This window comes from Talpa occidentalis, unplaced genomic scaffold, assembly GCF_014898055.3.
Source record: "Talpa occidentalis isolate TD23 unplaced genomic scaffold, MPIMG_talOcc4v2.1, whole genome shotgun sequence".
Classification (NCBI taxonomy): domain Eukaryota; kingdom Metazoa; phylum Chordata; class Mammalia; order Eulipotyphla; family Talpidae; genus Talpa; species Talpa occidentalis.
Window position 1 is genome coordinate 97,650,004 of NW_026555331.1, and position 23,665 is coordinate 97,673,668.

At 35.8% G+C, this 23,665-nt stretch overlaps 1 protein-coding gene across 1 annotated transcript in view; it reads left to right on the forward strand.

Annotated features, from left to right (window-relative positions):
* Positions 1 to 23,665, forward strand: part of HDAC9 (histone deacetylase 9) — an 853,144-nt gene that overhangs the window by 794,736 nt on the left and 34,743 nt on the right. Inside the window, exons 32-33 of the mRNA XM_054692408.1 lie at positions 917 to 1,050; positions 17,091 to 17,175. Of these exons, the coding sequence (XP_054548383.1) occupies positions 917 to 1,050; positions 17,091 to 17,175 (219 nt within the window). The remainder of the gene's footprint in view (positions 1 to 916; positions 1,051 to 17,090; positions 17,176 to 23,665) is intronic.

The window sequence follows — 23,665 nt, forward strand, 5'->3', positions numbered from 1 at the left end:
ATGCATCAACTGTGATGAGCTACCGAAATTTATGAAAAGAGCAAGTTGTAAGAACTATAAAACTATTTTATAAATTTGAAAAACAAGCAAATTAAATCATGGAAAGCAATGGAATTATAAGCAGAAATTGAGGACCCCTATTAAACACACAGAGAATCACCCAGGGGGATCTTCAAAAAATTTTTTTTAAGATTTATTTACTTATTATGAATGCTGAGTAATATTCCATGGTGTATATGTACCACATCTTCTTGATCCAGTCATCTATTTTTGGGCATTTGGGTTGTTTCCAAAGCTTAGCTATTGTAAATAGTGCTGCTATAAACATTCAAAAAAGATAAACACATGCAATTTGCAGCAACATGGATGGAGCTGGAAGGGATCATGCTCAGTGAAATAAGCCAGAAAGAAAAAGAAAAATACCGGATGGTCTCACTCATAGCAGGAATCTAGAAAACCTAAATAAGGGACCAGGAAAAAGAATAACTATAAGAAAGAAAAAATCAAAATCAACAAACAACTATGAACCAGGGACACACTATGGGGGGTTGAGGGCGGGGAAAAGAGGGTTGGGGGTCAAAGTCAGGGGGTTGCAATTGTATGGGGAATATAAAAATAAAATTAAAAAGAAAGATTTACTTATGCATGCAAGAACTGGGGTACTGGCCAGAGGTGTGGGGCAGTGAGAGGATTCACTGGAGACAGAGTGGGGAACAAAACAGGCAGCCTGAGTGAAATACACTGCTGAGGACTAGCAGTGGGCAAGACAGGAGAGGTCTGCTGTGCCATGTAGGTAGCTCCCTGGCTGGCCGGGAATGGAACTCATGCTGCAGAGGCTGCAGATAGCTTTACAGTGCTAAACTGTCATTTAGCTCTTGATCTAATTCTTTGAAACTTTCTGTTTGTGTCATGGTAGGCTTTGGTCATTTGACGAAGCAACTGATGACATTGGCTGATGGACATGTGGTGCTGGCTCTTGAAGGCGGACATGATCTCACTGCCATATGTGATGCATCAGAAGCCTGTGTAAATGCCCTTCTAGGAAATAAGGTAAGAAACTATAAGTATGAAATAGTAGGGTTGTGTACTTGTTTATTTTTTTTCTTTTATTAAAATCCCATGTATTCAGAAGCACAATGATGCTCTTCCAACTTTAGGTAAGAAATGTTTCAAATAAGTATGGTTATCTGGATACCAAATAATCTTGGTTCTAAATAAGTAATACGATGCAGTAGTTTTCTTTCTTTGTCTGCTTATTTCATTTAGCATAAAGCTTACTTCATTTAGCATAAAGCTCTCTCTCATTCATGTTATCACAAATGACAGGAGTTCCCTTTTTACCTCTAAAACTAACTAATACACCATTGTATAGCAAAGAAACCTATTTGGTTGTTGTGAGTTAAATTATTTAGTATTTCTAATATTGAGCCATTATAAATAAGCTGGTCTTTGTGATGTATTACCTTTTTTATACACAGCTGTAGATATAAATACCTTTCTTCTTCCATTCATCTATTGATAGACACTTTGTTGCTTTTATACCTTGACTACTGCTATAATGCTGCAATAAAAATGGGAGTAACAGATATCTTTATAATAGTAATTTCCTTTCCTTTGGGAATATTCCCAGAGGTGAGATTGCTAATTTTATGGTAGTTCTATTTTTTATCTTCTTGATACTCCTCATACAACATAGTGGCCATACCAGTTTAGTCCCACCAATAGAGTAAACTGGGTTCCAGCATTTAAGCTTCTCTGTTTCTCACTGTAGTTTTAATTTGCATTTTCCTGATCATTACTGATGTTGAGCAGCTTTTCACATACCTGTTGTCCATTTGTATGTCTTTTTGAAAATATAGCTATTCAGGATCTTTGCCCATTTTTAATTGGTCTATGTTTTTTTTTTCCTGTTGAGTTGTATGAGTATTTATTTTAAATATTAACATCATTTTGGATGTGTGGTTTGCAAACAATTTCCCCATTCCTTAAGTTGCCTTTCTTTTTTTTTTTAATTTATTTATTTATGCATACAAGAACCAGAGTACAGGCCAGAGGTGTGGTAGGTGAGAGGATTCGCGAGAGACAGAGAGGAACAGAATAGGCAGAATGACTGAAATACACTGCTGAGGGGAGCAGCAGGCGAGACAGGAGAGGTCTGCTGCGCCATGTGGGTAGCTCCCTGGATGGGGGATCGAACTCGTGCTGCAGTGGCTGTGGTTAGCCTCATAGGTTGTGTCTTAACCCCTTGCACCACCAGGGAGGCCCCCTTAAGTTGCCTTCTCATTTTTTTTAATGAGTACCTTTTCTTTGCCGAAACTTTTTAGTCTAATGTAGTCTTGTTTATTTTTGTCTTGTTTTTTTTTTTTTTTTTTTTTTGCTTTTGGTGTCAGATCCAAAAAATCATTGCCTCGGACACTGTCAAGAAATTTAACCCCTGTATTCTCTTCTAAGAGTTTTATGGCCTTGAAACCTTGCATTTACATCTTTAATCAGTCTTGAATTGCTTTTTGTGTATGATCTATGACAGGTGTCCAGTTTCATTCGTTTGCATGTGGCTATCCAGTTTAACCAGTATTGATTCTTAAAGTGTCTATCCTTTTCCCAGTGTGTATTCCTGGTTTCTTTGTTGAATATTGATTGACATTTATGCATGAGTATATTCCTGAGCCCTCTCTTCTGTGCCATTGATCTATATGTCTGTTTTTAATGCTAATACATACTGTGTTGATTACTTGTAATATAATTTGCAATCAGGAAGTGGAATGACTCCAGCATTATTATTCTTTATCAAGATTGTTTTGGTTATTTGAGGTCTTTTGTGGTTTCACACGAGGTTTAGGATTGTTTTTATTATTTCTGTAAAAAATGCCATTGGGTTTTTTTTTTCCCCCTTTGTAACTTTTTATTGTGGTAAAATAAATATAACATTGAAATTTTGATTGGATTACAATGAATCTGTAGATCACTTTGGGTAGGATGGATATTTTTTAATGCTCGTTTGACTTTCTGGATCTGGATTTCTGTTTCTTTCCCCAGGTTAGGATGTTTTCAGTCGTTATCTCTACAAATTAGCTTTATAGCCTTTTCTCTTGTTGTTCTGTATATTGTTACATACATATATTGTTATATAAACTGTCCTCACTGTTTTCATTATTTTTTCTTTTGCTAACTTAGATTGGATGAGTTCCACCACCCACTCTCCTTCTTCAGTGATCTTTTCTTCCCTTTGACCTAGCCTTGTGTTAAACTCCTCTATTGAATTTTTCAGTTAAGTTATTCTGTTTTAGTTCTGTTTGGCACTTTTAAACCTTTTCTATCCCTTTATTGAAATTCTTACTTTGTCATGTATTGCTCTCCTGATCTCAGTAAACATCTTATTGATTATTTTGAATACTTAATCTCTATTTCATTAAGATCAGTTTCTGGATTTTATCTTCTAGTGTTTGGAATATATTCCCCTTTTCCTTCATTTTCCTTGACTCAAATTACTTGTTTTGCACATTAGCTAGACCTCTCCCTATCTTGACAGACCAAGCTCATGTAGATTAGCTTCATTAATCAGTCTAGCCTAAGCTTCTGGTTACCTCTGAAACCTTTGTGATTATCCAAGCCATAGTCTTTGTTGTAGTGGCTCCCAGTATTTGAGGGTATACAAAGACCTATGAGTGTCCATCAGGTGAGAATCTTAGCCAGCACCTTGATAGAGGTTCATTAGAAGCTGAGCCCTCATGTATTATAGCAGCTAGTAAACAATGCAGTCAAACTCCTTCCAGGCAAAAATTGGGAGATTTTTTTTTTGTTGTTGTTGTTCCTTCTGCAGTGAACCTAGATGCATATCCATGGGATGGAGGGTGCTTATATGCCTGTTTAAAAACTTCTTTTATCCCCTATAGCCTTGTCAGACTCGTGAATGAAAACCCTGTTGGCTATCAGAGCTAAGTAATTGAGGTTCTTTCCAGTGACAGCCATAAAAGTTAGGGTAGTAGATATGTGAACATGCTCCTTCTAGGGAGATAACTGGTGACTTGTTTGAGTGAACCAGAGAAAGAAGGCAGAAGCGCCCCAACTCCTTTGGGTGCTGTAAAAGATCACTGTCAATACTTATGCATGTAAAGTAGAAACTGGATCCCTAAAGCAGCAGCTTGTAAAGTATGCAGTCAAATCCTTTCTTGTGAAAGACTGGGAGATGGGTGTTTTCTGCCTGTTCCCTCTTGTGAGCCTGGGGATAAAGCAAGTGCTCATATAATTGTTAAGAGCTGGTTCTTTGCTTGCTATAGTTGTGGGACTTGTGAACAGAAGTCCTGATAGGTTTCAAAGCTAGGGAAGTATTTAGGGGCCCATTCCTTGGGTAGGAACCTTAAAAGTTTAGGTCCTAGATGTGCAATATATTCAAACCCTTCACTCCTTAAGAGATGCTGGTAGTTGGATTATGGTGAGAATATGTCTTAGCCTACCTTACCCATTTTAATGTGGGCTTTTTTTCTCATTCACTCAATTTGTAAAAATCACTCTGCTAGTTTCTGGATTTCTCTCAGAAGGAACTGCTCCATACAGTGAGTATGGGAGAAGGGAAATGTAGGAGATTCCTATCTTACCATCTTTCTCCACAATCTTTACAATTGATAAATTCCTTTTTTTTTCTCACCATTTATGAATTCCTTAGGCTATGAGATCTATTTTAATCCTGTATTACAGATGATAATAACTTTGAGAGATATTTGTAAAATCTATTCAAGGTCATGAAGTCAGAATGGATTAGATTCAACATTTGAACGTGACTCTATATTGCCATATAAATAAATTGCAGTATATTTTCCTGTTATGCAGACTTCAAGTCAAATGCCATAAGGTACACATGCAGATCAGGGCTAGCTTCAGGACTAATGAATTGAAACTCAACAAATATTTCCAAGTTTGTATGTACTCATTAATATTACTAATTTTTTATAGTGAATGTATAGGTGGGTATGGTTATTTTATATATTTTGTCTGTTCACATAAACTTGAAATATGATTCATATGAAATAACATATACAAAGTTATTTTTAAAATCTACCATTAGCTGTAACTTATGATTTTGCCTGTATTATTTATGATGGGAAAACTGTATCTTTTCTTCTGCACATTGAAAACATAAACTATATTTTCATAATTATCTTAAACTATCATGCTTCAACATGATTATTGTACCATATTTACTGAGGTACATATATACAATTTTATTTGAAGAAAAATATGAGGTAAAATATATTTCAAGGTGTTTAAGATTTTCTTAATATTAGAGTCTTTCTGAAATCCCTGTGAATAATAATGACAATAAGAATGTTGGAGTTTTTTTGTGGCATAAAATAAGTGCAAAATATAAATGGCACTTTCATCAGTTAATGTTTGGCTGGATTAAAACTAATTTGAGCATGGTCCAGGAAATTCCTATTTGCCTGCGAAATAACATATTTTGCATAGTCACCTATTTTCTCAAATTATTTGTTTGATTCTAAGTATAGATATTTTTAGGGAAGCAGACTGGTTTTAATATTTGCATCATGAGGGCTTATCCCAGATGTGCACAAGATCACAATAAGTTGTGAATTGTGGTTCCAGGAAAGATTGACGTGTCCAGAAAGTTAACTCAGTTGCAGAAGCCAACTTCTTTTCCAACTATGTGAAAGGAAATTATGGATTTGACTGACTCTCTTTGAGCACATTCATTCAAATGAGATTCTATCTTGATGTTTTTGTACTCTCTGCACTTGGCTCACTCTATTCTTCCAAAAGAGGATTTCCATTGAAGATGGAATAATTTCTCTTGTGACCTCAGATTTAAGTCAGTTGTGTAAAGTTGCATGGCTTTCTTAATTTATCTGTGTTTACTAAAAAGTAAAATGGATATGTTTTATATGTTCCTTCCTTGCCCTGTATTCCTTTGTGATGGGATGTCTGCGGTCATTTTATTCCATGTGCTATTCCTCATGATCAAATATACTGTTTCCATAGAGCAATTAGTGACATTAGAAGAATGCCTCCTAATTTAGAATTTGAGACCTATGCCTTTCCTCTACATTTCTCTACATAGAAAGACCAGGCTTGAGGCAGAGGGAGGGATAAAAGTATCATTGGACAATCCTGAACATGCCCACATAGGTGTATGATTACTACAAAATCCAGTAAGTGGTAACTGAAATGATTGCTTGGGCTATATTGACCAATCAACTTTAATTACCTGGATATCTTTTAGTAAATAATTTAATTATTACAATATCCTAAATATCCTCTTCCTTTTCTTTGGCTATTTTCAGTTGCGTAAACACAATCTAAAATTTGTTCATGATGAACTAAAGGAAGAGAGGTTTAAATAATTTGGCCTTCAGTACTTTTTTCCATTGAAATTTCTTAAAGATGTAAATAAGAGTGAAGATTTCCCACAAGATACTCTAAGGTAATAGATGAATTTGCTATATTGAACTTTGAAAAGTGCATTTTAGTGTGGCAGCTCCATCAGTATACCAAGTGACAGAGTTAAGAGACAGAAGGATTTTTTCAATATGAAAAATGGAAGAAAAATACATGAGTGCTGTACATTATAATTCATTTGAAAAAGGAAATGAAAATATACTACTCGAAACAACTTTAAGAAACAAAGAGTTCTTCTCACTTTCATCAACAATGTAATTTATAATCCAAGGTCTGGTTTTCTGTATTTTTTTTCTAGTTCAGAGGTCATCATGACTAACAGCATGGCTGTATTGAAGAAGTTTTAGATTTCATTCCTTTAGAAAAAATAGTATATGTCATATTGCAGGTACCTCATCATTAAAAAAATGTGCATGCATGTAGTTTTCAAGGTAGTTTTAACTCTAAGTAAAAAAAATAAAAAAGGACATCTTTCAGATACCAATTATTGTCATTTCAAATCCCAATTTCCCCCCAAACTCCCTTTTCAAGTGATTAATAGGGCAATTATAACTTATTATCTGGGATTTCACTCTTACAAATAACAAAATGTAGTAAGGTTTGAGCTTAAAACATTGGCAGAACCTACTTTGGCTTTTCAACACTGAACACGCAATTGAACTCAAATTAGGAAGGTCAAGAAGGGTCTTTTTGAGGGACTCTGCACTTTGTCAGATATATTTATTCATGTGCAGAGGATTAGACTTCATAAACATTTTGCCAGTTTTTTTAATGCTATTTCGTTTCCTTGTTGTTCTTGGCCAGACCATGTCAATACAGCAAAATGATGCTTCATATGGGTTATTATTCCACAGAATAATATGTATTACATAACTCAAAGGAATTATAAAATCAGCAGGAACTCTTGGCTCTCCATTTCTGAATAGAAAACATAGATGGGTACCAGAAAACTTGATTTAAAAAAATTATCTGAGCGTTGCACCCAAAATAGGCATTTCTTCTTTTTAAATATTTTTATCATGAAAGTGATCTATTTAGCAAAACATCTCTCTTAACTATTCTTTTAAGAAATATGCACAAGGTCAGTCAAAATAATATACTATTGGATTAAAACTAATTTGAGCATGGTACAGGAAATTCCTAGAGGCAACTGATTTTGAAGACATACCAGAAGTCCATTTTTTCCTTTTTCTTGGCAAAGTTCATAACTTAGATTTATCAGTCCAATCAGGGAATGATGGATATTTTTGAACTTCTTCAGTGAAGCACTTAGAAACACCAGTTTGAGATTTGCAAGAAATGGAAGTGACTATCTAAATGAGAAGAATCATTAGGTTGCTTGAAATGGCATCAGAGATGCGTTTGTAAAGTTACATCTTTTAGCATTAGTAATAGCAACATCTGTGAGATTCTTAGACAATCTGATTTTGGTAATCTGCATTTATACTTTAGACAAACAATGTCACAGTTGTTTTAAGGCCAAATTTGCCCAATGTAATGCAAAACCAATTATCTGCACCCTGGGTTTCTTCCTCTGAAAGAAATCTTTCCAGGAGGTGTGAAAAGCTTAAGCAGTTGGCATTCCTATGGAATTGGAAAACAAAAACATTGAAAAACTCCCTCCCGGCAGGTAAAAAAGGAAAGGAGAAGACACATACAGTAGTTAGAACTTGAGTAGTGAGTTGAGAACAAGGTCATTAAAAGACCATCTGTCTAAACAGAATAAATGATGTTTTTAAGCTTGTTAGGAAAAATAATTGATATAGATAAGGAAGGTTTTGCGAAGATGCTACAATCTCTATTACTGTAGTTTCAGCATGTACATTTAGAGCTATAATTTTTTTAAGCTCCCTTACTCTTTTTAAGGTTTAACTTCTAGATTTCCTCATTCTCTCCCTCCCTCCCTTCCTCCCTCCATGCTCCTTTTCTTTGTAATAACTCTGTCTCCTTTGAATAAGCTCAGCTGCTTTAATTTGTCTTGAATTTCTGCAACAGTGGCTAAATTTAGTGATTGTATATGTTGATAATCTTTCCAAGATGGCTTTTTGCTCTAAAGCTGCTGGAAAAGTCTCTTGAATTGACTCTAGTAAGTGTTGACAACCACCCCTGAGGTGAACTCTTGAGATGTTGTTGTCCAAGTTGCTCATCAGGGGTTTGTTTGCATTAGATTTTAAATGGGGAAGTAGTTTTGCCATCTTTTTCATCCTTTAGATTATGTATGGCTAACTCCATTGGGGAATTGGTGTGAATCTGGGAAAGCTTACAAGCTCCTAATAGTTTCAATTCATGAGGAAAGAAGAACTGAATATAGGGGAAATGTATGATAATCCAGAATAATATTTTTTCCATGGTCTTCTCTTGGACTTTGAAACCTGTAAGTTAAAGAGAGTACAATGTTTTAGGAAGTATTATTTGAGATACATTACGTTGTAGATAGGTCTATGATGTTGCATGTCTTGTATTCAACCAAGCTTGTGAAAAGCAGAGCCAAATTGATTGGTGATTTTTGTATTTATCTGTTGTATCACATCCCAGGTGAGGTAGAACTTATCTGGAAAATTCCAAATCTGCTTATGCTGATCTCCTTTGTACTGTTTGTCTTAAGTCTTTTCAGTGGGTTTTTCAAGGAATTTGGAGTGGTATCCTGGACATTTAATTGAGTTCTGTTACCAATAAATAAAAAGAAAAATACCAAAAAAAAAAAAAAAAAAAGCATTTCATTGGTGAAGCTAACATGTTTGTGATGTTCTATTTATCTGCCTATTAAATAGACAGACTTATCTGTCTATTCATTCTGTGGTCTTTTATTGGGCATCAATATTTTGCCCCAAAATTCTCATACAAATAAATAAAAGTAAGAGAAATACAAAGTATTTTAGAAATTTAATGTAGGACCCTTTTTTCAGCTAGGGATGAATGAATATTTTAATAGAGGGAGTAGCATTTAACTTTGTCTTAAATAAAAATAAGATTTTCCAACTAAAATTAACATAAAAGCTTTATCTTTTTTAGTAAAAAGCACAGACAGATACATTAGGAATTCCTGGGATTGTGGATGGCTCTGATTTGGATTGGTTTGTTTTGTTTATGGAGGAGGAGAGTCTACTTGGAGTGGGATAAAAGTAAATAATGAGTCTAGACCAGTAGAATTAGAATTTCTATTTGTTATGGAAGGTTTGAACAACTGTGTCCCATGTATTGAGATAAAATTTAAAAAACATGATTTTTGAAGAAGGCAAACTCTCAACAAGAAAACTAAAAAACATCATTAGAAATGCCTTCCTCCAGATTATCAATTAACAAAATAATATTCTCTCAGTGATGTGCTAGAGCTGACTCTTAGCGGTTTGTGAAAGCCAGTTTTTTGTATTGCTACTCAAATCTTGTCAAATGACATAAGATCTGTAGCTTGAAATAGGCAATGGTGTGAGTATTTACATCACAGAAATCAGTAAAAGTACAAATTGCAGCTATTTCTTGAACAGTTAGCTCTTAAACATTTATCACTACACATTGCTGCATGATGTGGAAAAGGTCTTCCTAGCAAAAAAATCAACATTTTGCATATAATACAAATCTCTTTACTACACAAAAAGTTAAAGAAAAGTTTAAAAATATGAAAATTAGCATAAGAGGAAAATTAAAAAAAATCAAATGAGAGGAAGAAAACCAAGGACTTACCAAGTATATAACAAATTTAAATTTATTTGCAAAAACAGAGGCAAGAAAACAAGATTTTGGGTGTATAAATTGAACTAAGTTTTCTTTATAACAATCGATGTCTAAACGTGGACATTATGCTGGGAAACTAAACACAAAGCAGTGAGAAAACTTCCTTTCAATGTTATTGAAACTTTAATACTTACTTTCAACATATATATTAGTTCCCTTCCTCAACTGGATAGTTTGAACTCTTTTCTCATGAATTGAGTAACTGCAATCTCACCTCAGTTTCTAAACAAAAATACTGACAGTCTGAACTATTCAACCAATGGCATTCATTGGCATTCTTTTCAATACACTACAATTCCTTCTTCTTTTTACCTTTATGTTTCTTTTTAATTATTTGCTAATTATTACTGTAAGTGTTGAAATATTGTCATTATATCCAAACTTCTCATAGTTAAGTTTTATGGAAACATACTCCTTGGATGTGATAGTGAATAGAGGCACTTCCTCATAGTCTTTCATCCATTGGATGGTATATTGAGTAAACTGTATTTCTCCAAGTTGTGATAACTTTGGGTACAACTTAGTAGAACAATAACCCCAGTAATAATAATCTCCAAGTCTACCCCACTTACTCCTTTTATTTTATTCAAGGAATTTCTTTAGTATCCTATGTGGGCTGAATGGCCATGACAGTACTCTTTGCCTCTGGTCCTCCTGATATGCTCTAAGACCTGCTAGGTTTAAATTACTCCTTTTGGCCAGAGATGTTTCTTTATTGCTCTGTGATGTCACCCCACATCATCCACATGTCAGTAGGATGTGGACCGACTCAATCTGAATAATCCCAATAGTCTCTCAGTGTAATAACTTGATTATCAATAGAATCCACCCTGATTTAGGGTTTTTTTTTTCCCCCTCAGTCTTTTTAGTCAAGGTTTTAATGACTTCAAATGAATAAGGGTTGTTTTAAGAATGACTCATGAATCACAATATGGATAAAATTATAACAGATTTACTTAAGCAATCAAATTAAACATATACAACTAATTGCAGACATCTCTAAGACAATTATTGAAATGAAAGTTGAGTTTTAACCACCGATCCCTCCTCACTAGGGAATTGATAATAGTTCATCAGCACGGAGGGTCAGCTTTATATCAGAGCCTATTTCCCTTATCCTTTTGGTCTCGATCATCATATTCTTCCAAAATTCCAAAATGTCTTTGATCTTGACAGATGAATCCTTTTTGTATTTTTTCTGAGTTGCTTGGTATGTTGTAGGGGGACTTTCACTTCCATCTGTAAGTGAACTTGTGGCCTACATCTAAGAATATAATTTATTGTTCTTGTAAAACCTGTTGTTTCACAGAGTAACCACTATATAGTAGAAAAAACATGGACTCAAGAGCCAGGCTTGATTTCCCTATGCCCTTATATCAGAAAAGATTCTCTCCTAAAATATTTAATTGTGAAATACAATATTCATACAGAAAACTGCTTAATATATAAATATACAATTCAATGAAATCTCACAAATAGAACACATATACAAACAATACATCATCCAAACAGGTCAAGAAATAGAATAATATCAGTGAACTAAAATAAAATGATGAAGTATAAAAACAAAGCAAAAATATGGTAGTTGTATAATGAAATAAACAGTAATTAGAAAATCTCATATTTTGAGGTTTCAAAATGTTCTCTCATCTATCAAAGAAGTCATGATGAAAATTAGAAAATATTTTGAGTTGAATGATTTTGAAAATATGAAATATAAAAATTTGTGTTATGTGCATACACTGGAGAGAAAAATATAAGACATTAGATGTATGTATTAGAAGAAGACATAAAACCAAAGAGTAAAAATAGCCATCTCAAGAAGTTAAAAAATCAAAGCAACAAATTCAACATAAAGTAAGCATAGTAAATACAATGAGAAGACATAATGAAATGGAAATCAGACATACAATATATAAATTTTTTTAAAGTCAAAGATTTATTCTTTGAAATAAGTCATGAAATTGATAGAACTTGTTGTGAGACAGAGCAACAGTCACGTCATGCATTGCCAGCGCTTGAAATGAAAAAGTGGCCTACACTACAGATTTTAATGACATTAAAAGGATTATAAGAGAAAATGGAAAAATAACTATATAAAAATTGAAATTTTATTTGAAAATGGGAAAATTATAAAAATACAACCTGGCAAAAACTGAATGAAGAAGACAGGACACTTGAATGGTACTATTATTATTAGCAAAATTGAATCAGTAAGACAAAATTTACGTAGAGAAAATCCCAAACTCATATAGCTTCACCAGTGAATTCTACCAGTAATTTAAGGAAAAAATATTACCAATCTCATGTTGTTTTAAAGTAAATGGAGAAAGGGGAAGAACAATTCCCAACTGTTTTTCTAGGTCAATTTAATACTGATCCACAAAACTCAAAATAACATTATGAGAAAGGAATATTACAGGAAAATCTTCCTCAAAGCACAGTAGTTAAAATTCTAAACAAATTTTTTTCAGTTCAAGTTCTAACAAAACTAGATTTAGACAAGAAATATAACATGTTAACAATCCAAAATAAGTCATTGTAATTCACCACAGTAAGAGAATGAAGAAAAAAAAGTTTGACTATTTCAACCAATGTTTAAAAGTAAGTTGATAAATAAAACACCCAGTTATGATTGTGGTTATGTTTGGCAACAGTAATAAAGGGAAAAATTCTAATTTTGATCATGAATATCTACAAACGTTATAGCATACATCACATTTAAAGGAAAAAATATGGAAAAAAATATGGAAATTTTTCTTTCAAATCAAATGAAGACTAAGTCTTTTTGCTTTAACTCAACATTGCACTGGTGGTCCTCAATAGGGTCCATAGAATATCAAAAATAAATTAAAAATAGAAATAATGGAAAAAGACAAATCCCCCATAGTTGCATATCTATGTACAACCATAATTTAGGAAATTAAAATATGTTCTGAACTTTTATAATTAACATTAGGGGAAACTGGGTGAAAGGCATAGGAGAATTCTGTAATATCTTTGCAATATTTCTGTAAATCTAAAATCATTTCCAGAAAGTCTTTAAAAATAAAGTTACAGGGCCTCCCCGGTGGCGCAGCGGTTGAGCGCTGGGTTGCGAAGCTGCCCGTGACCTCTGCGGCGCCGGTTCGATCCCCGGCTGCTCCCCGGCCACCACAGGAGGGTCCCACATGGCGCGCAGACCTCTCCTGCCGCCCGCTGCTCCCCTCAGCAGTGTACTTCGGTCCTTCTGCCTGCTCTGCTCCCCGCTCTGGCTCTGGTGAATTCTCTCGCCCTCTCGCGCTTCTGACTGTACCCAGTGCATGTATAAAACAAACAAACAAACAAGTAAAATAAAAATAAAATAAAAGCATGCCTCTATAAAAAAAAAAAATAAATAAAAATAAAGTTACATATACACCTTTACCAAAGCACTGAACATGTCAAATAGTTAGACTAAATCTATCTAAAAATATGACCCTGTGCATAAGGTTGTAAATTAGTAGTGAGGTTAAACATACACATAAGTTAAAGAATATACCACTTTCATGGATTGCATCTTTTAGAACTCACAGTTCTACCCAAACTGGAATAAAGATCAAGTACAAAGCCTGTCAAAATTTCATTCCATTTTATCTTTGTGCTATTGCTATTTTTCCCTGATCAACTGGGAGGATTGTTTTTCTCTCTTTATCATTGGCATTACCAGTGTATATAAAAGTTACTAAGAGTAATTAATAGAGCCTTTGCTTAGTTGATGTACACATCTGTACCCGGTTATATTTGCAGTCTCTGTTTAGCTTCTTACCTATTCTGTTCCAAATCATGAAGATAGTGTGCTGATTTTCATGTCTCATAAGTATAGAATATTTTTTGAAACTCTTATGAGTTTTCCCAATGATATCCCTTTCCTATTTCTTTAAAAGTGTCATAGCCAACTGAAATGATTTTTGAAGATTGAAATGATCCAATTTGAAGGAATCTGATAATTATTTACAATATGATAGTAGCCACAAATCTTATCGATCAAAAAATAGCTGTAGTTCTTAGAAATTACATCATATGTGCAACTTAATAAACATTCAAATTCTATCAATATAGCACTGAAACTTACTGCAAAAGTTGTAGAGAAAGAAATTTTCCTGTCTTTGATTCTGAAAAATTGTATAAAGAATTGCTATTAGCATTGGTGTAATTAACATTGAGATATAACAGAGCTGGGTGAGAACTTCATGTGTGAAGAGGTTATGTAATAATTATCTAGGATGTCTTATAACTCCATGATAATTGTTATTACTTGACACAATTGCTCAACAAAGAAGGCATAATGGTTATGTGATACTTCCTACATCCGTATCTGCTGTATCTTAATATGACTTTTGCATATCTTAATATGACTTTTGTCTGTTTTGCATAAATTACTTCATTATTTACCTTTTAATAACTCTTCCTAATGTTAATTAGGCTAAACAGCCAACATTTTTTCAACATCTTATCAGCCAGACTAAATGTATAATACAGGTGTTCTACACATTCTTATTTTTTAATCCAAATTTATTTAAAAAATACTATTTATTTGATATTATTTCATTACAGTTAGTAATTAGATTACTAATAATGACCAATTCTCATAAATATTTATTAAATAGATGCTTCCATCAGATGTTTTTAGTACTTAAATTGTGAGTGATTAAATCAACAAACTCTCTAGAAAGACAACTCAATTCTGTGGTCCCTCTATACAAGGTTTTAATTTTATGAAAACAGACTCTAAATGCCACTTGCTTTCTTGCCAAATAAGAGTATTACCCATTGCCTTCTCTGCAGAACTACCCAAGGAAAAAATAAAGAACCTACATTGAGAACTTTCTGAATTCAGCTCTGTCTATGTGTATACCCTCAAAATGAAACAAATTGGGGCAATTTACTGAAGGTTAAATCCTCTAAATGACATTCACCTAAAACATGCAGGGAAATGGTTTGGGAGGCTTAAATTATCAATGTAATTGCCTTAATTCTCTAGGTTGCTTTTATAAGTAGACTCAACTTTATCGTGTCTAACTGATGATTCCAAATTGGAGGTTTAGGGTTGTTTGTATTTTTATTCTCAACACCCTGAATCACGTTTACTTTCTACATAATCCAGGTCTTAAAAATAGCCCACAGACCTCAATGTGAGAGAGTTCCAGAAGTGAGGTTTTTACATTAATGATCTGCCTGTAGCTTTCTTTCCACTAGCCAGCACCTTTCAATTTGTCAGTATTTTTAGCCTAACGTCACAGGAAAACTTTTTGAAGAACTAAAGATGCTGATAAACCCTGTGCTTTTGTTTTAAATATTTGAACAGAGAGTGATGTTTCAAAATATTTTGTTAGTAAAATCTGCCTGATTTCTGTTAAAAATTATTTTCTCCAGGCTCTCAGACAGAAGTGAAAGGAAAGATTATTTCTGAGCAAGGTAGTTCAACCCTGTCTAATTCTTGAGTGAGATTTTTCCAAGTAACCTTCCGTTTATGATTCAGTAGTTCCTCTGAGTTAAGAGGGTGTTGCTGGGATAACATATTCTTAAAGATACTATCTGAATACTAGATTTTAAAAATTGATTTTAACAAATTTTAAGAGTTTAAGTTTGCAGAAACTTCCACTGGCACTTTTTTTTCCCTCGTCAAATGGTATTGCAAATAAACCTTTTGATGTTTTAAAGGTTTTTCTTTGGCAGCTAAGAAAAACACTCTAGAAAGTTATATTTAGTGAATTTACCCATGTATAAATATCCCTGAGCTAGTGTGTTATCCTATGGCATCTGGAAGAAAGGTGCTATTGTTTTAGATTCCATGATTGAAGTATAGAATAATCAATTCAGGGAGACCCTGGGGGGGAGATTCACTCACATATGCTATGGCAACTTGGAATCCTGAGTTTTTGTTGTTGCTATTTTTTTTCCTACAGAAGAAGAAAGATGAATTCATGTTTCAGTGTGATGTGTAGTGACATCAGTCCCCATTCATGCCATGTTATAATTTGATCCTCCATTTGTTGTTAAGAATATTATATTTAAATATTCTAAGAAAACTCCTTTTCATTAATCCCTCTGTTACTGGATCTTTGTTTTCTGAATCACAATAGCTGGACAAGTATTTTGTTTGTAAGTGCCTTGGCTATGCAGTTTCTGTAGCTACACATCAAACTACATCACAAAGTATTCCCAGGGATGCATCATCAGATTTACTTCTGCCAAAACACTCTATAAATTATTTAAAGGTCCTCATTTCTTGCAAAGCAATGTTTGCTGAGCTTCTCCATGAAAAATCAGTGTAATTCCAGAAGATCATCAGAGAGTTGCACGAGAGGATTTTTCCTGTGCTTCCACATGCACATCTGCATAGTTATGAATAAAGTAGAAGTTAAATGAAAATTTACAGTTATTTCACTTTTGGTTTGATTTGAAAACTTTTTCTACCACTTATCCAATAATAATTGAATTAAAGCATCTGTGTCTCATGACTTTCCCCATCAGTTGTCCAAAAGTATAATAAGGTAGCTTAGGTATAAAAACACCACGAAAGTATGGATAATAGGCTGCTCGGTCTGTGTCTACTGCAACTTTCCGAGGTTTTGTGTGCAGGGCCCAGCTGCATATACAGACACGATGGAATTTGGTTTGTGAGGAACCTACAAAATTTACCCAAATAACTCAGATTCTTAATGAATAATACACAGACATGCACCTGCTTCAGGGACTTCATAGATAAGTCTTTTGCCCAATAGAAAAGCCCCTTGGAATTCAATTACATTGGCTGCAAAACAAAAAAGAAAACTGGCTACAATTTTAGAACTGATATCAGCAAAATATTAGCTAATTCTTGGATAAAGCTTTTTTAAAGTTTGTTTCTAGTTGCTTTGCTTTTGTCAGACTTAATATAAAAGTATAAAATATTCTCTTAATATTATTTTCTACTATTCTTGCAGCTGGAGCCTCTTGCAGAAGATATTCTCCACCAAACCCCGAATAGGAATGCTGTTGTTTCTTTACAGAAGATCATTGAAATCCAAAGTATGTCTTTAAAGCTTTTCTTTAATTTCTAATCAGGTTCAGCTAATTAACATATATTTTGTAATTGAAGCATGAGAAAAACATATTTGAGTTTCTGAAATATAAGAAATATATATTTGGGTTAGTATAGTTTGCACATAACATGTATTCACACCTAAAGATGTTATTGTATTGCTTTTAATGAAGCAATTATATCTTACATTGATAACACAACTCAGAGACTTGAGATTTAGAATCTTGTTTTTCTCATATTTTCCAAGTACTTAGGTATTTTTCCCTCTTATTAACACTTATTACCCAGAACAATGTAATTAATATAGAAGCTGTGATTATATTGTCCAATCTTAACTAAGTGTAAGTTATTTCCCAATGATGTTAGAATTCAGCAGAGTAATTTAAGTTGGTCAAGAGAAAAAAAAAAAATGTTAAACAAAATGGGAATAGCCAGAACTTTTGTCTATCCAATTCCCTTCACATTGCTATTACATTATTAAGAGTAAGTTTTTTAGATCGCAACATACATGCACACACATGCACGCACACACACATTAAAATCAAGATTGAATTCACATGAAGGCTAAAACCTAAATGCAAATTTAAGTATGAGAAAGGATCACATAAACCCTTAGCTTGCTACCATCCTGTAGAAGCATTTTTTAAAACACCACTGGAGAAGCCGTCTTCCAGTTATTTCTCTGAGTCCTTAAATGTGTTGCTTGCTAGTAATTTGAAGATCTAGGGATGATTGAGGTTCCGTTTCACTCATTCACCCACCATGAACATGTACAAATCATGCCATACAAAAGTTCAAAGTAATTTTCCACTTTCCTTCATTTCACTCATACCTAGATTGAGCTCTGTATCCAGTAAGTATTTACACAGTACATCATAACTGGGATAAATTACGAAGTTCAAATATTTTCAGGGAAAATACAAACTGGAAACCGAAGTCTTTGAGATGAGGTTAAGATAAGAGAATGTGGGCCTCCTCGGTGGCACAGCGGTTGAGCGCTGGGCTGCGAAGCTGCCCGCAGCCTCGGCAGTGCCGGTTATAGCGCCGATTCGATCCCTGGCCGCTGGGCGAGGGTTCCACATGGCACGCAGACCTCTCCTGCCACCCGCTGCTCCCCTCAGCAGTGTACTTTGTCAGTCAGCCTGTTATGCTCTCCACTCTGGCTCTGGTGAATTCTCTCACCCTCCCAGGCTTCTGACTCTACCCAGTGCTTGTATAAATAGATAAATAAAATAAATCTTTTAAAAAAAAAAGATAAGAAAATTTACAAAGATAAAGAAGGGAAGACTGGAGATTTCACAAGCCTGAGTACAATATCCTATCATTAATGACTTTGACTCATTTCTGCTGAGAATGGATTAAAAGGCTCTGTGATACATTATTCCAGATCTCAAGGCAAGGAATGACATGACATGATCGCTAACTGTCTCATGTCTGTGCACATCCAATCTAATGCATACTTCAGGTTTTCAGTGGTATTAAAATGTATACTTCCATACATATTTTGTTCTGAGCTTTTTTTGACCATTATGTACACACAGATTATTAAGTTATGTTCCTATGTATTTTTTTTAATTCAGTTAACATTAGTTTACAATACTGTGTAAGTCTCAGGTCCACAGTTTCTCACCTCAGAATATATCACACTGCACCCACCACCAAATGTCTAATCACCTTCCACCATTAATCACTTGGCCCCCTCTACCTGTTCCACACCCTTCCCTGCCCATCTGGTAACCACCATTCTGTTGTCAGAATCCAAAAGCTTGTATCTGGTTTTATTTGTTCATTCACTTTCTTTCTTGTATCCCACACATGAATGAAACCATTCAGAATATGCCATTCTCCTTGTGATTTGCCTTGCTTAGCATCATCCCCTCAAAGTCCAACTATGACTTCTGTTTGGATGTACCTTTAGTTTTCTACTTTATCCATTTTTCTCCCAAGATTGGTGAGCATCTTCATAAATATTACTTTGAATTCTTCCTTAGGTCATTTACTTATCTCCATTTTTTTAAGGGTCTTTTCTTGGAGTTTTGTTTTGCTCTTTTATTTAGGGCATGTTCTTCTGTTGCTCCACTTTTCCTTATTATTTATGTTTATGTTTTAGGTAACATTACTACCTGTTCTAGTGCTGCAGCTTGGTCTTATTCAGGTGATGTTGCATGGAATTCAGGGGCACTGCCCCCTTGCACCCTGAGCTATTTACTCAAGTTGTGTTTCCCCCCATTCATTGGGACTGACCTCAGGCCTGGACTGAGATGTGCTCAGTGGGCGGTGCTGTGGGTCAGGCCTTTGGGTATGACTGAAGTTGCTGAAGGTCAGCTACAGGTCATGTAGTTGCTACAGGTCATGTACCAGTGTGTCTAGGCTGACTGCAGTTGTGGTGTTCTCGGGGCTGGGAATGGTACATAGTGCCAGCAGTAGCCTTTGATGTCACATGGTTGCTAGCAGCTGAAGCATGGTCCTCAGCTAGCTAGTTAGTCTGTGGGAGCTTCATTGGGGTAGCCAGACTGCACGTGGTGGTAGCCGGGCTGCTGCTGCTGGCACATGTCTGTGGGGTCTAGTGGCTTGGGGCCCTGTAGCAGGCCTTTCAGGGAGAGAACCACAAAGAAATATAGTAGGTACTGGGGTGTGCTTATTAGCTGGCTGTGCTTTGGGAGGTCTGTAGAACGCTGGCTATAGGGAATTAACTGGCTGCTAGCAGGTAGGATGAATCTAGTAGTGGTCGGGCCTGTTTTTCTGCCAAGAATAACCCTCTCCACTATTGTCTTTGGTAGATAGCCTTGCTATTTCCCATAGGCAGGTAGAGCATTCATCAGGGAGTCACTCTCAGGATCTAGTAGAATGGAAGGTGGATTCCAAGATGGGCCTACCTGTGCTGCTATCAGCAAGTTTGCAAGAGGTTTGCTAAGTTAGCTCCTGATGGTGACTCTGAGTATTCCTTAAAGTTCTTGCATCCCAGGCCAACAATGTAAGGGTAGGATTTGGGATTCCTTTACCTATGGGTTGGCTGGTATTCAGACCGGTGTTACTGTTTGGGATCCCAGGGCAAGTGAGTCTGCTCACAGGTCTATTAAATGCTGTTTCTTTTTTTTTTTTTTTTAAAGATTTTTTTTTTTAATAGAGGCATGTTTTTATTTATTTGTTTGTTTTGTTTATACATGCACTGGGTACAGTCAGAAGCGCGGGAGGGTGAGAGAATTCGCCAGAGCCAGAGCGGGGAGCAGAGCAGGCAGAGGGACCGAAGTACACTGCTGAGGGGAGCAGCGGGCGGCAGGAGAGGTCTGCGCGCCATGTGGGACCCTCCTCTGGTGGCCGGGGAGCAGCCGGGGACTGAACCTGCACCGCAGAGGCCGCCGGCAGCTTCGCAACCCAGCGCTCTACCGCTGCGCCACTGGGGAGGCCCTAAATGCTGTTTCTTAATCTCTTAATTTTCTTGTGCTCACTTCCCTTTGGTGCTGGAAGTGGGATCCAGGGACTTGTCTTCACTATCCTGGATCATAATGTTCAGTACCAGGCATTACACACAACCTTCCCTTGGGTCCCCAGAGAAACGTGCCACACCTTAGAGATCTCTTCCCAATTGTGCCCCATTACCCCCAAGATGGAGTTTCTTGCTTTGTGAAAGTGTCTCTCTTTCCTGTCTGTATAGGTGCTACCATTTATCCTTTGTTATGGATAGTCTATTGATTCCAGGTTTTAGGTTTTGATTCTGTATAGTCTTATACATATTTAGTTGAGATTTATTGTGATCATGGGAGGAGGTAAACTCAAGTTTTCCTTATTCCACCATCTTGGACCCCTATGTATATTTTGATCATTTTCCTTTCCATAAGAAAGGAAAAAAAAATATATATATATATAGGAAAATGTATACATGTATATATATATATATATATATATATATATATATATAGTACATGTAGATAATGATGATTTGACCAGCAATCAAGGCACACAAGTTAGGAAGAGGAATAAGACAGAATTTGGCATCAAGGACTTTACAGTCCAGTGAATAGAGATGATGAAACAGATTGAGTCATGAGATGCACTGAGATCATAGAGGAAGAACAGTTCTCTTTCTTAAATCCTTTTCTTCTAAGGGTAAGAGGTACTCAAGAGTGAAAAATTTACAAGGAAGGTCAAGGAAAGCTTCTTGGCAGTGAGAGAGATTGATCTTAAGGACTGAACAGAATTTTGGCCAGATGAGGAAATAATGAATAATTTAAAGGGAATAACAGGCAAAGAAATCTATATTCATGTAGGTATAAAAAATAATGATTTGTGTGTATTTTTAGAAACTCTACTGTTGTGTTTTGTATTGGATCTAATTTCTTTTTTTTTTTTTTTTTTAAAGATTTATTTATTTATTTATACAAGCACTGGGTACAGTCAGAAGCGCGGGAGGGTGAGAGAATTCACCAGAGCCAGAGCGGGGAGCAGAGCAGGCAGAAGGACCGAAGTACACTGCTGAGGGGAGCAGCGGGCGGCAGGAGAGGTCTGCGCGCCATGCGGGACCCTCCTCCGGTGGCCGGGGAGCAGCCGGGGATCGAAACGGCGCCACAGAGGCTGCGGGCAGCTTCGCAACCCAGCGCTCAACCACTGCGCCACCGGGGAGTCCCCGGATCTAATTTCTTAGTAATGATTTTCTGCTGCATGATATTTTCCTTTCTCCACTGACATTTTTGAAAGGCTTGTACTATCTGCTCTAGCCAAACAAACCTGGTTTACCCTTGCAAAGAATTCACTTTGCTGTCAAAACTTACTGTATGGGAATTCTGATATTGTGAAATATGAATCTCTGTCTTCTGCTCCAAATATATTTCATACAACCCAACACTAATTCCCCAGTTTAAACATCCGTTTCTCCTAAAGTCCTGTTAAGGATCTTGTTAATCCAATACTTTCATCAACTCTCAACACTAACATGTAAACTTCAATTAATGGCATTTTTATTTTCAATTTTTTGAGTTTTTATATATTTTAAAGTCTGTTAGTCCCTTTTAATGAAAAGTATTGGGAAGATAGGAATCATGGCTTCTCACTGCTGCATGTAACTGCAGGAAAGTTTGACAACAAGGAAGAAATTTGAGGAACACAGAAGCTTGGGAATTGAGAATAGACAGATATGAGTAGATGGCACCTGCATGTCTTCAAGGCCCTCTGAAACCAAAGTTTGCATCAAGGGAAGCTTCTGAATCAGAGCTTTCCCTATCTGTTATGAATGTAGTGTTGCTAATTATTTGCTGGCCATGCTCTCCTCACTTTCACTCAAAAGGGGTATAGTTTTACTCATGGATTCATACCACCAGATATCCTACAATTCAAAGAAGGAAATACTCAAGGGAGGATAAATTAGGCTCAGCTCCAGTATTACTGTTCTTAGTGTAAGTCTAGACTAGTCAGTCCACTAGTTTGGTACTGGGACTTAACCATTGTGGTACATTTTTATGTGTTTCTAATAAAAGTATGTCCTTGGGCCCACTCTTCCAGAATAATGAAGCTGAAAAGAGCTATGTAAGACCCACAGAAAAATGAAGTAAGGTGGACATTCAGGGTCACAAGTTTCATAATGGCTTGAGAAATTAAAATTATGAATTCCTGACTTAGCAAGCAATGCTAGTTTTCCTTATAAGATCAAAATTATACTCTTATTTTCCTCTCATACTTTTATTTTACAGTCCATTCTTCCATTTCCAGTGACCCTATAGGCCCTTGCTTGGGCTCCCCATTTCTCCTTTTGTAGGATTCTTTGTGAATTCTAGTGCAAAATGAATGTCAATGCTTTGTTATTAAAAGATCATTAATGTTTGATTTCAATGGAGTAACAGCAGACCGCTGATTCTGAGCATGGGGTCCTCTGCAATTGCATGAGTTGCCTGTTTATGAAGCTGGCCTTGAAGTTAGCCTTCATTTAAAAGCAGAACTCCCTGTTCACATCTGTCTGAGCATCACACAGGTGCCTCCTTTTAACTTTGGGAGGTGTTCAAATTTCAGCCTACCTCTTAGCCCAGGTTCTGAAGGATTCTTTTGTGCTACAGTTTGGAACTACAGTATCAGAAAACTATGTGAATGTTGAGAAGCAGGCCTTGTAGCATGTGGGAAACATTCAGGCAAGTTCCTAGATAGCCTTTTCCCAAGGCAGAAGGCAAAGTGCTGACAGGTCTTATGTGAGTTTCACTTTGAGAACTGAGCCCCCCAGCTGAGGGTATGCAGGTGCTGGAGGTTGTGATTAGCATTGGCCCTTTGCCTGGCCACATGTTTATGAGTATTTTGCTGTAGGATCATCCCTGTTATCCTGTCCTTGTTTATGCTACACCTTTAGCTGAGAAAAAAGACCTTACAAGGCAACAGCAGAACAATTATTTCTCCTGACAGGTAAAGACCACCCTCCACCTCTCCATCCCCACCCCCCACCAACCCTGACTAATCAGGATTTTGTTTCTTCTCAAGATGATGCAAAGATCAGCCATC